Source organism: Arabidopsis thaliana, chromosome 3 (genome assembly GCF_000001735.4).
Source record: "Arabidopsis thaliana chromosome 3, partial sequence".
NCBI classification, from domain to species: Eukaryota; Viridiplantae; Streptophyta; class Magnoliopsida; order Brassicales; family Brassicaceae; genus Arabidopsis; species Arabidopsis thaliana.
This window is the reverse complement of record NC_003074.8, coordinates 16,594,759-16,610,474: the sequence shown is the minus strand read 5'-3', so window position 1 is coordinate 16,610,474 and position 15,716 is coordinate 16,594,759. Positions and strand designations below refer to the sequence as shown.

The 15,716-nt window shown below is 32.5% G+C and overlaps 2 protein-coding genes and 2 pseudogenes across 5 annotated transcripts; 2 read left to right on the top strand and 2 right to left on the bottom strand.

Annotated features, from left to right (window-relative positions):
* Positions 1 to 4,236: 4,236 nt before the first annotated feature.
* AT3G45275 (ECA1 gametogenesis related family protein) lies at positions 4,237 to 4,694 on the bottom strand (the record flags this gene model as incomplete). Its single annotated transcript, NM_001084774.2, has 1 exon — positions 4,237 to 4,694. Exon 1 carries the CDS (start codon positions 4,579 to 4,581, stop codon positions 4,237 to 4,239), a length of 345 nt encoding a protein of 114 aa, NP_001078243.1. The 5' UTR covers positions 4,582 to 4,694.
* Positions 4,695 to 6,911: 2,217 nt separating this feature from the next.
* On the top strand, positions 6,912 to 9,152 carry AT3G45270 (annotated as a pseudogene; the record flags this gene model as incomplete). The annotated part of the gene is made up of 1 exon: positions 6,912 to 9,152.
* A 2,511-nt stretch (positions 9,153 to 11,663) lies between these two features.
* Positions 11,664 to 14,117, top strand: AT3G45260 (C2H2-like zinc finger protein). 2 transcript variants are annotated; one of them, NM_114395.4, is made up of 4 exons: positions 11,664 to 12,069; positions 12,252 to 12,651; positions 12,830 to 13,652; positions 13,726 to 14,117. In NM_114395.4, exons 1-3 carry the CDS (start codon positions 11,925 to 11,927, stop codon positions 13,623 to 13,625), a joined length of 1,341 nt encoding a protein of 446 aa, NP_566877.1. In that variant the 5' UTR covers positions 11,664 to 11,924; the 3' UTR covers positions 13,626 to 13,652; positions 13,726 to 14,117. The 2 variants fall into 2 exon arrangements, with proteins under 2 accessions (NP_566877.1, NP_001327332.1); NM_001339201.1 differs by having other exon boundaries at positions 11,748 to 12,069; positions 12,830 to 14,094.
* A 125-nt stretch (positions 14,118 to 14,242) lies between these two features.
* AT3G45256 lies at positions 14,243 to 15,376 on the bottom strand (annotated as a pseudogene; the record flags this gene model as incomplete). Its single annotated transcript has 1 exon — positions 14,243 to 15,376.
* Between the last annotated feature and the right edge of the window lie 340 nt (positions 15,377 to 15,716).

The following is a 15,716-nucleotide window of genomic DNA, read 5'->3' as shown; positions in this document are numbered from 1 at the left end:
GGTTAAGAGAACATGATATTCCTCATTTCTCTTCAGTCCCTTTCATATATACACAGTTTTATAGTTTATTTATACATATAATCAACCATCCCAGATACGTAGGTAGAGTAGAGGGTTAGTTTAACTTCCAAATATATCCAATACCATATGATCGTATATGACATAATTACCACTTATAATAATTTTAAATTATAATGAGTTTAAAAATAACTACTGCGATTATTTAGTCAGTATATTGGTAAAGATAGTCTCAAATATACTACATTTATATTTATTTAATTTACTATAAAATAAATCTAAAAGTTTTTTTTTTATATTTATATATTGAAAGTTTTCATATATTAAACCACAATATCTCTTGAAAATTACTTGTGGTTATTTTGCAAGAAGTCTTAAAGTATGATACGTTTGAAAGGCCAAAACAATGTTAGTTCGTGTTTAATTTAATGGTTAATACAGAAAGAAAAACATATGGTCGTATTATCAATAAATAGAATTACCGTTGTACTACCTCTACATAATCTTGAATTTTTGCTTCCATCTACGACACAGTATACTGAATTTGATAGCAATCCTTTCTCTGATATTGGATCAATTGAAAGATCATTATTTCCTTTTTTTATTTTTAGAAAATGACGGAATCACTATTAAGATGGACATACACTATTTTCTCATGCCCACTCATTATTTAATGTTTATAAAATTTGTATTTTATCTTGTGGCCATTATTGCTATTAGGATGTCATATTTTCTTATATTTATTGCATTTTTTTGGATTGTGTAGATGCATGTGTTAGTTACCTAATTGCCTTCGAACATCATATAGTTCGGAGAAAGAGAATACAATGTATTACATTAACCATTGTTGGTTGGGTTAGAAGTAAATTATTATCCATATTTTAATTTATGATAAGTTTATTTGTATCGAAAGAAACTAATGGATTAGTTTTCTATAAAATTGGTCAATGGTCCATTAGAACTCAACATTGATCGAGACTCATAGAGACTCTCAAGAATTTTTGTTTGGGTTAAATATTGTCATCTGGCGAACATCTTCTTACTATAGATTTTTTGTCCAATGAATTGACTCTAAATAAGAGTATTTAGGTTGACAATGTATTGATCTAAATCTATACTATTAATTGGGAAGCATTGGATATAATATAATCTTATAAAAGGTAAGATATTACAAAAAATGCTATTGGTTCCAAGTATTTTTAAATTAATTCATTAAAGACGTAATAGTAATCACAAAATTTATATATTTAAATAAAAACAGAAAATACTTTTAAGTAATTATTAGTTTCCAAAAAAAAAATCAGTTTCTCTCTCTTATTAATTATGGACGAAAATTTGAAATTAACATTTTGAAAACTAATTTTTATTTGATATCCAATTATAGTTATACCATGAGATTTAATTAACATTTTGAAAACTAATTTTTATTATAAAAAAGCTTAAAACTTGCTTGATACTATTAATAAAAATCATAATTTGCAATTGATAATTAAATTCAATTTTAGAATTTTGGGTTATATATGCGGGATTTTTTTTTTAAAATTCAAAAATCGCTGAATAAGAAAAGATCTTTTAGTTGTAAGATATTACAAAGAATGCCATTGGAAATATTACATTTAAAGAGTAAAGAAAAAAAATCGTTCAAAAGTAAAAATATAATTACAAATTAAAAAAAATCACGAGTCATGGGCAACTGGATCGAATTAAGACGCGGATCCTGGACTTCTTTGGTGGATCGACGCGCGGATCATGGGCTAGACCCAGACGAAACAGAATTTAGCAATTTTGTATATCGATACGGTTGAGATTTGGTAATCTTAACAAAATTAAAAGATATTACCAAAACAAACATATCCCTTTAATTACGAAATCCGAATAGTAAATTAGAATATATTGTAATTGTAACAATAACTAAATATTAAAAATCCAAATTTAAAGATTGATTTCACTATGATTCGTAACAATTACCAAAAGATGCAAATATAACAATAACTATATATTGATTAATTCTTAAATCAAGTATTATTAATCTAAAAAAGTTAACCCTAGCCGACCTCTGTTTTCTATAAATATAAAATGTCTCTAATACCATTTCGAAGAATTATTAAGCTTTCAAACAAGGGGTCTCTTCAAACAACCTCTCCACTTTTTCTACTACTACAAAAAAATGGCTGCAAATAATGTCATTAACAACCTCTCTAATCTTTTGCTACTCATTTTTTAAAATTGGCTGCAAAAGACAAATCTTGCTACTTCGTTTCTCATTTCTAACAATGGATGAAATCTTCGTATCACCAATCTTGCTAACATCACAAGTGAAAATCGTTCATTTGAGTAAAGGTGATTATTTGTTACTTTCATTTTAACATACTAAGGAATAACAATGTTTTCTATATGAAGTAACCACAATTCGACTTAATAACCGTATGTAAATATACAAATCTAATAAACAAAAGTATATAAATTATGATCTCACTAACCTTTAACATATAGATTTTTGAATAGCTCCTATTGACAATATGTGATGCCTCCTTCATATTATTAATTGTAATAGCTATTGTTTTCAAATCATTGATGCCTAGAACATGTTTATAACCTTTTCTTATTTTGTTTATAACATGTTTAATGTTTTGGCAATAGCTATTGTTTTCTAATCATTGTACGTATCAGTTTTTATTTCTTTGCTAATCCTCTTCTTCCATGAACATCATTATATTTGTAGTATATTGAAATATATTCAGAAGCTAAATTAAGTAGAATTCTTTTCAGGTAATAATATTTATGGGTTTAAAAAATATAGCTAGCTAAACTATAATTTTAATGTTCATCTTGCTTCTGTAGCTAATGAGAAAAACTTAAAAAAATCAAATTCGGTTGATAAAATTCAGTGAAAACAAAAATTTGGATATCCAATTGACAATAATTACATATAGACGATCTGGCTTCTTGAGTCTTGACAATACTTGGACAAAGATCTCTATTCAAACATCAAATTCACAGCTTGGGAATTGAACTGACATATAAAGAATCAGTAAAACTATAAATCTCATTCAATAATAACCTTACTTCTTTAAAGAATTCACAATTTTGCAATAATATAAACAGAGACAAAAATAACACTTGTATTACTAATTTATTTTTAAAACTCTCAACTTTCAATTCTAAACTTAAAGAGTTAAGACTTATTAAATAGAAAATACAAACTGATGCACCACACTATTTTTAAACACACAGAACAATATTTTATAATTATTATGCTAAGTTGATGGTATATATAGATTCACTAACCCAACAAACAAAATATATTAACACGAGTTTTATATAAAGACATTTGTTAAAACGTTTACCCCGCACGAACGTGCGGGTCAGAATCTAGTAATTCGATAAAGGAGCAAAACAATATTTAATATATCTTATTGTGTGCTTACAAGTTACAACATGATCATCTAACAAATCATTAATATCTTTTAGATATTTATTAACAAATCACTAAAAGAACGATAATTTTATTATAAATATTAATAATATGAATTACTGTTACATGAAAAAATATTTAAAGATTAAAAAAAATGATTAAAAGATGTCTATTAATTTTCATGTCACCTTAAGTACGATATGATAATAGAAACACAAATGAAATAAAATCCCAAAACAATCTTCGGAAAGACCGAGTAGAATAGTGAGACTCCAAAATTTGTACACTATGATTCTTTAAAATCTCTAAACACGGGAATTTGGAGATTTTTCACCAAACATTTAAACAAAAACGTAATTAAGTTATATAATCAATCATATCGCGTTATGATAGATAGATAAAGATGTGATGATGATAATATGATGATGGTATGATGATGATAATAAAAATGGTAAAATAATAATATATTATATTCATAACTCTTAATTAATTTTTTTATGTTTATGAAAATTGTTTAGTTAGTTATTATTATTTTATTGGGTACATTGATATAGATTCTTAGTATTTGCCCATAAAATTAAATGGGCTCACAGGTTAATTCAACCTCATTAGTAAACTCATAAACTATTTGTGTCTCATTCCAATTGATCATTGGTTAGATTCAGTTGGATTATCCATTTTGACACACCCAAGAGCAAGTATCAGTCCATCATTATAAATAAATATGCCCATGATTATTATTATAAATATTAATATCATAAATTAAACTTGTGTTACATTGAAAAAAAAAAGAGAACAACAAATTAATAAGAAGGTGGCTTAAAGCCTATCAATTTACATGTAATCTTAAGCATTTCACGATACGCAAAACGCATAGGAAACAAAATTCCAAAACAGTCTTCGGTAAGACCGAGTAGTATAAAGCAACATTCTTTTTTGACATTTTTAAATTTGAAATGCTTCACTGCTTCTACACAATCCGGAATTTTTCCTGCGTCTGTCGCACAAGACAATGGTTTTGGCAACAATCCTTTTTTTGACATTGGAGCAAAGGCAAAATCATTATTACCTTTCGTAATTTGGGAAATGGATAGCATCATTATCATCACTACTAAGATGGACACAGACACTCGCTTGTTCCCACTCATTTCAAGTGTTTATAGAATTTCTAGTCTGTCTTGTGATGGTAATCGTAACATCTTTCATAGTATTTATAATAGTGTATAATTATGACCCTTTTAGTAGACGATCTATATTGTTTTTTTCTTGGATTTTGTGCATACATGTGTTAATTTTACTAGGACATCTTACCTTTGGGAGAAAACGAATACATTGTATTTTATTAACCATTTGTGATATGTTTCATTATATAAAAGAAACTAATCGATTAGATTTTTTCACATTGTATTATTATCTTTGTTTTTTTTTTCCTGAAAATAAAGTTATTCATTTTCTCAACTAGTAAAAAATTTATCTTTGTTTTAAAAATAGATACCGTTTTAGAGTAAAATAATGTGAAATTATATGCTAAGAACAAATATATATAGTCACATATCTATATAAAATTTTACAAAAAAGATTTCCTTACAAGAAACTTTCATAATTAGTGGTGGCTTATTTTCTTTGTAAGCATTGTCGCTCAAATTACAAACCTCATATTTGACATTATCATGAAGAAAACATGGAAGAAAACAATATATCTTATGATACTGAAAATGATTAAAAAAAAAAGAAAAAAGTGTTTTGATACAAGTAAAGAGATTACGAAAAAGAAAGTGCTAGAGTGTGGAGAGAAACAATATCTTTTTGTTCATTAAATTAGAGATAATAATAGTATTTTAGAACAGTAAACTTATGAATTAGTTCTTAATGATTTTTGTGGAATCTATAACCAGAATTATTTTTTTGCTTTCTCTCTTGCGTCTTTTAATCGAACTGAGAAAAGATGCTCTACGGATCGGACACTGAAGAAGCCTATCTGTTTGCTCACATTGGACCATAACTTGTCACATACCAATAAAAGTTTAAGTCCACTAAAAGAAATCTTGTGTAAATAATATTTCAAACAAAGAAATCCATGCAAATTACTTATAAAAATATTACAAGGATACACAAAACATAATAAGAACCCAGAACAACTTTCATGAGAAATTTATTTTAATCTAATGGTTAAATGTTATTTTTACAGCGGTTCAGTCTCATTACCATGCGTTGTAGAATTTATCGGTATATTCGTTGAGTTTTGTCGATCCAAAAAACTACAAATAAAAATCAAAAATATTTAGTGGTCAATGTTTAGATTGACTTGTACAATAAGCTGCCTATTTTGCTGGTTTCCAGTCCTCAGCCAATAAAGAAGGAAGACATGTACAATGGTTGCTATTATGGCGTCGGATGGTGTCAGCTTGTGTGAGACCTCTTTTTAAGAAAAATATTAACAAAAACTTTGAAAAAAAATCTTTTTTGTCTTTCATAAATTTACCATTATCAGTAAGTCTATTAAAATAGCAAAAGATATAAAATCTTCAAATAAATTTTAAATAAGGATATTGGTAAAAACTCTCTCAAGTATTGGCTGGTCTATTTTAAACCTCAACAGAAAAATCCCTCAGATAATTTCTTCTCATGAAAATACCCCTCAACTAAGTTATTAATAAAATAATATGTCAAGTTAGTTCATAAACAAAAAATATTCATTCATTCTATAATACCTTCAAAATCCCAATACTGAAAAAACTAAGCCTGGGCGTTTAATCCGAATCCGATAAACCGAACCGCATCCGAACTGGGAAAATCGGATTAAAAACCGAACCGAATCCGCTCAATTAACCGTTCGGTTATTGATTTCTATATCCACGGTTATCGGATTTTATCCGATCCGAACCGAAATAATATGGCTATCCGAAACCAACCGAAGAACTTCTTCTATACACTACTCTTTAGCCTTCGAAGTCTGGATCCACTTCCCTTATGATGATTATCAAACAATATGATTCGATCCACTTCCCTAATCTTCTTGATTTTCCTAGCAATACGGGATCCACTTCCTCTAGATTATAACCATAAAACCCTAAGCTCTTTCAATATGGAATTCTTAAGCTCTCTTTCGTCACAATCGCCTCCATCAGAAGCATCAAGCAATCGATCTCGGGTATGTGTTTGAACTTCAATTCTTCTTCTTCATTAGCTATCGTCTTTGTTCTTTGATTCTTCTTCTTCATTAGAAAAAAAATTGAAACTCATTTAAATTGATTTAGTCATATAGCTAATGATAAATTCTTTGTTTGGATTTTAAAAATTTGTGTATGTTGGAGTTAAATTCTTAGTCGATTCTAATCCTCTTGTTGTGTCAATGGATGTTTGTTGAGTAGCAAGAGTATATTTTTGATTGTGAGAGTATAGTTTTGAGTAGTGAACGTATATTTAGATGGATTCTCATTATTCTTATGTTAAAACTTCTCATTATTCTTATGTTTAGATGGATTCATCACCATTTCCAAGCAACAGTGATGTGGGGAATGAGAAAGTGACTGAACCTGAAAGTGATGCTGCTAACAAAAGGAAGGATGTTCAGGAAGATAGTGGAGCTACTTCAAAACCACCTAAGACAAAGAAACCAAGTCAAAGGTCGTTTGTCTGGGACCATTACACGAGATTTGAAGATAATCCTAAGAGATGCAAGTGCAACTATTGTCACAGAACCTACGGATGTGATTCTAAAGATGGGACTTCAAACTTGAAGAATCATCTTCGAATCTGCAAGCATTATCAAGCATGGAGTCAGAAAGCAAAACAAACTGTTTTCAACAATCAGGGACATCTTCAGAGTGGGAAAGTTACATAGGAGATTTTAAGAGAAGCTTCAAATGAGATGCTTGTGCTGGGAGAATTACCACTTTCTTTCATTGAAAGCGCGGCTTGGAAACATTTATGTGAAAAGGTAAACCTCTATGCGCCACATTCTAGGAGAACTTGTATGAAAGACATTGTTAAAATGTATGTGGGAATGAAAGCATCTCTGAAGACTTGGATTGCGACTACTAATCCAAGAGTCTCTTTGACAACAGACATCTGGACAGCTAAAGCTACAGTTGCTAGTTACATGGTGATTACTGCTCACTTTGTTGATTCTGCTTGGAAATTAAGGAAGCTAATCATTGGGTTTAAGTACATTACGGATCACAAAGGTGCAACAATAGCAAGGATTCTTCTTGAGTGTTTGGCTGAGTGTGGAATAGAGAAGATTTTCACTATCACAGTGGACAATGAAACAACAAACACTTCTGCTTTGAAGAAATTTCAAGAAACATTCAGCTTAAGGAGTAATGAAGCATTTGTTTTAGAAGGCGAAGGTATGCATGTGAGGTGTGCTGCTCACATAATCAATTTAATTGTCAAGGAGGGTTTGGTTGAATTGGGTGATCATGTGGCAGCCATACGCAATTCAGTGCAGTATGTGAGGTCTTCTACTTCAAGGTGTGATTCATTTGACCAGAAAGTTGTCTCAGGCAAGATGACTAGAGGGAGTTTACCGTTGGACATCAAAACAAGGTGGAACTCTACTTACTTGATGCTGAAAAGGGCTATGGAGTTCAGGTTGGCATTTGATAAAATGGAAGCTGAAGATAAGTTGTATAATGACTACTTCAATGAAGTAGACGATGGAAAAGCAAGATCGGGCCACCTACAAGAGCTGATTGGAATGCAGTCGAGAGGTTAGTGAGATTTCTGATCATATTCTACAACTCCACTTTGGTCGTGTCTGCTTCTAATTCAGTAGCTTCTTATAAGTGCTATGGTGAGATAGTGACTATAGAGACGAATTTGGTGTCACTAGGCAATAATTTTGACAGGGATCTGAAAATTAAGGCTAAAGCTATGTTAGGAAAATTTGTTAAGTATTGGGATGGAACAAGAAACATTAATGTTTATCTGATAGTTGCAAGTGTCTTTGATCCAAGGAAGAAAATGCAGTTTGCTAATATGTGTTTTGCAAAGCTTTATGGGAAAGATACTACTGATGCTAAAGAGATGGCTGAAAAGGTCAACAATGTTTTGACTTCCTTGTTTAAGGAGTATAGTAGTCGTTTTCAGAAAACATCAAGTGGTAGTGGTCCATCATCACAGTCCACTCAGACTTCGATTACTGCTAGCCAAGGTGAGCCCTCTGATTTGATGTCTGATAGTATGGGGTATGAGAGGATGGACTTTGCTTATAAGGAGTTGGTTGATGAGATTGGGGTTGATGATGGTAGGGACGAGTTAGATGTGTATTTGAAGGAGAAAGTGGAGAATCCTAAAACTATCATTGGATTAGAGTGGGAAGTACTTTCTTGGTGGAAGCTCAATTGTGGTAGGTTTCCTGTTTTGTCTGCAATAACTAAGGATGTCCTTGCAATGCAAGTGTCATCGGTTGCATCTGAAAGTGCTTTTAGTAACAGTGGTCGAGTCATAGAGCCACATAGGAGTTGTTTAACTCATTATATGGTTAAAGTGTTGTTGTGCACAGAGCAGTGGATGAAGAATGTGAATCACTTAGGTAATAAATCTGTTGTTACCATTAAAGAGTTGCTTGCCGACATTGTTGAGCTAGATAACATTGAAAAAGGTAAATTCATCCCTTATGCTCTATTTCAATTCTCTCTTAATAGTTTTAATTGTTCACAGTTTTAATTTCTTGTTTTTCTTGATTACAGAGTTTGATGGCAACTCTGCTTAGAAGACTCTTATCCTCAAACTTTTTAATCGGCTATAAGGTAAATTGTTTTAAACTTGATGTTTTTGATTCATGTATTTCATAGATTAAGAAGTTAAGTATTTTGTTGTATCAAGGTTCAAGAACATGGTGAAGTTTGAGAATGCGGCAAAGAAGAAGCTTGAGGTTGCTGTTGTTGGCTTGTTTTCACTCTCTTTCACTTTTTTTTTTACTACTTTCCAATTGAATTCTGCTACTTCTTCACTCTTTAAGATGTTATGGTTTACTTTTCTTTCAAAACTTTGATGTATTGGCATAGTTTATGCCTCACTTTGGTTTCAAAAACTTTATGGTTTGCTTTGCTATGGTTTCATTTCATCTACTCATTTTTTGCATAGCTCGTTTTTTCGGTTTAAGTTCGGATTAATATCGGTTATTCGGGTTCAATCGGATGTTAAATATCATATTCATACCGATCCAAAATCCAAAATATCTAAACCGAAACCGATCCGAATTTTATAATTATCCATATGGATATTAGAATCTAAATCCAAAATAACCGAAATCCGAAACAACCAAACCAAATCCGATTCGATAACCGAACGCCCAGACCTAGAAAAAACCACCATTGTATTAGTGAAGTAGGAATTTGTTTTCCCAAATCAATTATGTTTTAGCCACTTTTATGTTTTTGATTAAAATGATTTATTCTACAAAAATTTGAAAAGCCCAAGACGAACTAGTTTAGTCCTAGCTGATATTATTTTGGTCAGACACTTTGAACTTCCTATTGCTTTGAGAGAGTACATAAACAAAGTAGACATATAAGTTTAAAGATTTGTTTGTCATTATATTATGGTTTGTATTTTCCAATAAGACAAACAAAATCCAAAAATTATTTTGGTTGGCAGAATCAATGGACTTGTCTTGGATATATAATATATCACCATTTATCCTAATCTATTAATGATGCCCTTCAAATTCTAGACTAGGGAGATCATCAACCTGCATGATCATTAACTATGTTTAAGAATTCCTCCTTTTTTCTAGCACAAGATTACCTTATTTATGATCTATTCAAAATGATCAAAATCATTTCTGGTTTTCTAAAGGAAAACTAAAGTGAATAAGAAAATTCAGAGCAGATTTTGGATAGGGAGAAGGAACAGTATCTCTTTGGCTGAACAAGCAGATGAGATCTATCTTCCTTTTCCATGGGACCCATCCAAACCTTGTCGACCCTTGTGTCTATTTTAGAACTCTACATCACTTCTTTTGGATTTTATTCTTTCTTACCCAAGAAGTAGTTAGGATTTATGATTAGGAACTTAGGTTCTTAGAGACTCTAGATATTATAAGAAAGAATCATGAGATATTGAGATTGATCTCAAGATATAATTACCTAAAAATTCAAAATGTAAATTAATTTTTTTTTTGATTAATGGATCTAAATCTCATAATATCCTCGTGTGGGAGACTAGAGCAGGTTAATTGATGTAAAAGAAATTTATCTAAGCTAAAACACACACTGTACAGAATTAGTTAAGGAATTCTGAGTTATTAGTTAGTATCTTAAAATTGTTAGCTTTAAAATAACAAAGAGGATAACAAAACCTTCCAACTCAATTTTTTATTTTTATTTTGGTTAATTACCAAAAAGATTTGTTTTCAAGTCTGAATAAAACCACTTATGTTGTTTGTAGTCGTCGTACATGGCCTTGGTTTAACCTAGCTATATGTTTTTTATTTATACTTTTCTCCTCGGCTTTACATATATACTTATCGAACTGATTTGTTATATATATAAATGAATTCATTGTATATATATATGGGATGAAAAGAGACTCCGAAAAATCCAAAGAGCCTACAGTTAGAAATGTCATAAAGTTTACACACCTCATAGATAAATTATGCACCCTATATGTATTTATGTATTTGTAGATTGTATTGTACGTATACACTTGACTTGAGTACGTATGTATACTTTGCGTTACGTAGATGGGAGAGTATATAGAGAATTAGAGAGATAGAAAGTGGTCCAGTTTGAGTCTATCGCTGACCGACTTGTAAGAAGAACAGTCGTGTGTGAAGAGAGAGAGATTCCCTCTTCGCCAGCTTTCTTTTTGGTTTTATGCTACAGGACTCTTTGCAAGTGTCCAAAAGCTTACTATCACAAATAATAAAACAAAATTCTATTATAATAAAAATTTGTACCGACGACCCCAAAAACAATCAAAAACAAAATTCTTTTTGAAATTTTCTTGGAAAAAATGGGCATCCCTATTTTTCAAGTCATCAAACTTTTAGAAATATCTAGTGCTTACTTCTCTATAAGTCTTGTGGGATTGTTTTTATTAAGAAACTAGTGTAAAACATTCATCAATTAATTGAAATAAGAATTTCTGATATATAAAAAAACAAGGACTATTAGCAATAGTTGAACTTCTTGTACGCTAACAGCCATAAGAAAATATAATAGTCAGCTTACAAAACCTATATTATAATGGGAAATCAAATAAAATCATAAATTTTATATATTTTTTAAAAAATTAGGTGTATATAAAAATAACTCTCTCTATATAGTATAATGGAAATATATAATTAGTTACATTCTTACTTGTTTTCTTCTTCATAACTCTCTCTGTCTTCTTGCTAGCTCTCAGAATTTTACTTGATTTAGTAGAGAACTGTATTGACGAATTAAAGAGTTTTTCTGTATATCTCTCTGTCCACCTGTTTTGTCTTCTTACTTAGAAACTCTCTCTTTCTCTGTCTTTCAACTAAACCAATATCAGCATGATGATGCCAGATGATCATCATCCCCTCTCATTTCCCAGCTATGTCCTTCACCAAGAACACATCGCTCCAAATCCTAACCCTAACCCTAATCCTACCTCCTCTAACTCAGCCAAGAGGAAGAGAAATCTCCCGGGAAATCCAGGCATGTATATAAATACTTAATCTAAATCTAGGACTTGTCATATAAAATAGATGAATTTCTTGCTAATTTGTTTTTTTTTTTTCGATCAAGAACAATATTCTTGTTCCAGCTTTGGATCTCTTTTTTATTTATCATAAATTAATTCATTGGTTCTTATTTGGTAAATGAAATTTAAACACCAGATCCAGATGCAGAAGTCATCGCTCTATCACCAAACTCCCTCATGACAACTAATCGATTCATCTGCGAGGTTTGCAACAAAGGATTTAAGAGAGACCAGAACCTTCAGCTTCACCGGAGAGGCCATAACCTTCCATGGAAGCTAAAGCAAAGGACAAACAAGGAGCAAGTGAAGAAAAAAGTGTACATCTGTCCAGAGAAGACTTGCGTACACCATGACCCGGCCCGAGCCCTTGGTGACTTAACTGGAATTAAGAAGCATTTCAGCAGGAAACATGGTGAAAAGAAGTGGAAATGTGACAAGTGTTCCAAGAAATATGCTGTCATGTCCGATTGGAAAGCTCATAGCAAGATTTGTGGTACTAAAGAATACAGATGTGACTGTGGTACCCTCTTTTCCAGGTATGTATTACAACACCCTTTTTTAAGTCAAATTTTTTTGTTAAAGAGCGAAATTTAAATTTCATGAAAAACAATGTCATACAACATTTAGTTTAATTTAAATTCAATTGGCTTTAACTAAAATCAGCTAAGATCTCTTTATTGAATTAGTATATATTGGATGATTGGATTGGAACAGGAAAGATAGTTTCATCACACATAGAGCATTCTGTGACGCTTTAGCTGAAGAGAGTGCTAGATTTGTCTCAGTTCCACCAGCACCCGCATATTTGAACAATGCCCTGGATGTGGAAGTCAACCATGGAAATATCAACCAAAATCATCAACAACGACAGCTTAATACTACTTCGTCACAATTGGACCAACCTGGTTTTAATACCAATCGCAATAACATTGCCTTTTTGGGACAAACCTTACCAACCAACGTTTTTGCGTCCTCATCATCTCCATCACCTCGTAGTGCATCCGACTCCCTTCAAAATCTATGGCATTTACAAGGACAATCATCTCACCAATGGCTTCTCAACGAAAACAACAACAACAACAACAACATTCTCCAAAGGGGAATCTCCAAAAATCAAGAAGAACATGAGATGAAGAATGTGATTAGTAATGGTTCTTTGTTCTCTTCGGAAGCACGAAACAACACTAATAATTATAACCAAAACGGTGGACAAATAGCATCAATGTCAGCCACGGCATTGCTACAAAAGGCAGCTCAAATGGGATCAAAGAGATCATCATCAAGCTCAAGCAATAGCAAGACTTTTGGTCTAATGACCTCTATCTTCAACAACAAACAAGCAGAGAATATCAAAACTAAGGAAGTTGATGAAAGAGGTTTCACGAGAGACTTTCTTGGTGTGGGAAGTCAACACCGTTCTTGGCCGTTATTGATGGTCAACCATAATCTTCCAGACTCGTCTCCTCCGGCCTCCACGGACGGCACACCAACCGCCGACATGAACCAGTAATCTTGTATTGTTCATGTATACTATAAGGTAAATTACATTATGTTATATGAGTTTTGAGAAATATCGAGATTCCTCTGTTTATGATATTCTCTAAGTGCAGAGACGTGAAGTATGAGATTCAAGTGACGAGAGGATGGTTTAAGCACGGCGAAGAAAACGGTGAAATATGAGACTTTTGACTCAGGAGAGAATCTCTGAGTCAACTCGGTGTTGCAGATGGGTCCACTCGGTTGATGAAGATGGGAAGCTATTCGGGTCCACTTCTGCATGCATGACGAAACCTCTGACCATGCATGCACAGCAAAACATACGCTATGTCTTTTCTTATTCTTCTTATTCTTCTTTTTCTTTTTCTTGTAATTATTTCATGTTTTAATTTTGAAAGACCCTAAAAGAAACTATGAAAAGTTCGTAGTTTGTTACTTTTTATTTTTTCATCGTAGAAAGGTTAAACTTTTTTTTGAAACTTTGATATCTAAAATTTTTTTTTTTTTTTTTTTAATAAAATTTAAAATTTATTCGAAAAACTTTTGTACAACAAGTGCATCGTTTGAGTAGAAAGTTTGTATTTAAAACATAGAAATCAAAAGAATAGAGACTAATGAGCTACGACTCTATTATGATTTATCTTGAGGAGAACCATACGCTCATGCATGCATCGTAGGTGCGATTCCCTTGCTCTCTTATTGATGAGATGCGGTTTTGAACTTGCTTGCCAAGATTTCGGACTAGATGGACTGATGGTGTTTCAGCTTCACCATGTTTTCGACAATTTCTTTCTTTCCAAATTGAGTAAATCGCCAACTGAAAGACATACCTTATTAAGAAGAGGTTGATTTTTCCAATGGTTTTGTCTATGAGTGTCTTGTGGACTTCACTCCATCTTGTTGTGAATTTTGTGCCAAGAAGAGTACGACTTAGCCCGGACCACACCTCCTCAGAGTTCTTGCATCTAAAGAAAAGATGATCTCGGTCTTCTAATGGTGCTTGACAGAGAACGCATAATGGGCACTCCAGTCCGCCAACGTAGCATTCTGTCACCTGTGGCCAATCTGTTCCTTGTTGCAAGCCATGAGATAAAAGAGTATTTTGGGGTTGAATGGGCGAACCATATACCCTTATACCATTCTGTTCGTGGCTTGGCTTCTCGGATTGCGTCCCAAGTTTCTCTCGTACTAAAAACCGGTTTAAACCGGTCGTCTCTCCCTTTCCAGAGTACTACATCATTTTCTCCAGCGACTCTTTTTTGTCGTGTTTCCTGCAACGCAGTCTCAATATCATTCAAATAACCAAGTCTGTGTCGCCTTCTTCGATGACATTCAAATGCATCTGCCACCGAGGAGTGAAGGCTTATCCCCATATCTATGCATCCTCTATGTCCCGCAATGTCAATTAGTTTCCCAAGTAGGGACCAATTGTCAAACCAGAAAGAGGTGCCAAGTCCATTCTTCACTGTTACTCTAACAAAACCAGCCGCTGAATCACGATACTTAAGCAACTTTTTCCACATCCAAGATCCCAGTGTAGTAGTTTCGCTTATTGACCAGAAAGAAGCCCTCTTGATAAGATAAATGTGTATCCATCTCGCCCAAAGAGAGTTTGATGATAGTAACCTCCAGATTAGTTTATAGCAGCTGACCTTATTTGCCTCATTGATCGATCGTAGGCCTAAACCTCCCTGCTCTTTAGGTGTGCAAACATCTTGCCAGGCTACTTTTGCTTTTTTTTGGCTGAGAGCGGGTCCCGACCATAAGAAAGCAGAGCAGAGTTGGTCTATCTGTTTTGTGCAGATAAAATTACGAGTTGTGCCAGGCCAATTCGCATGGCTTTTTATGAGTATGTCCAGCCCAAAGTCTCTTATGTATATATGTCCTACTTATATAATTAAAATATTTTTTATTCAAAAAAAAAGAGTGCTCAAGGATAGACCCAACATTTGTGACATAAACCACTGCACCATAAGACTTATCATAATTGATGCATAGAGCACCAGTTTGCTGAATTTTATATAAGGGTCAAACCTGCTTACGAGCTTTTAGTATATTGGAAACTCCGTAAGGGCCAAACCTGCTTAAGAGCTTAACAAAAGTA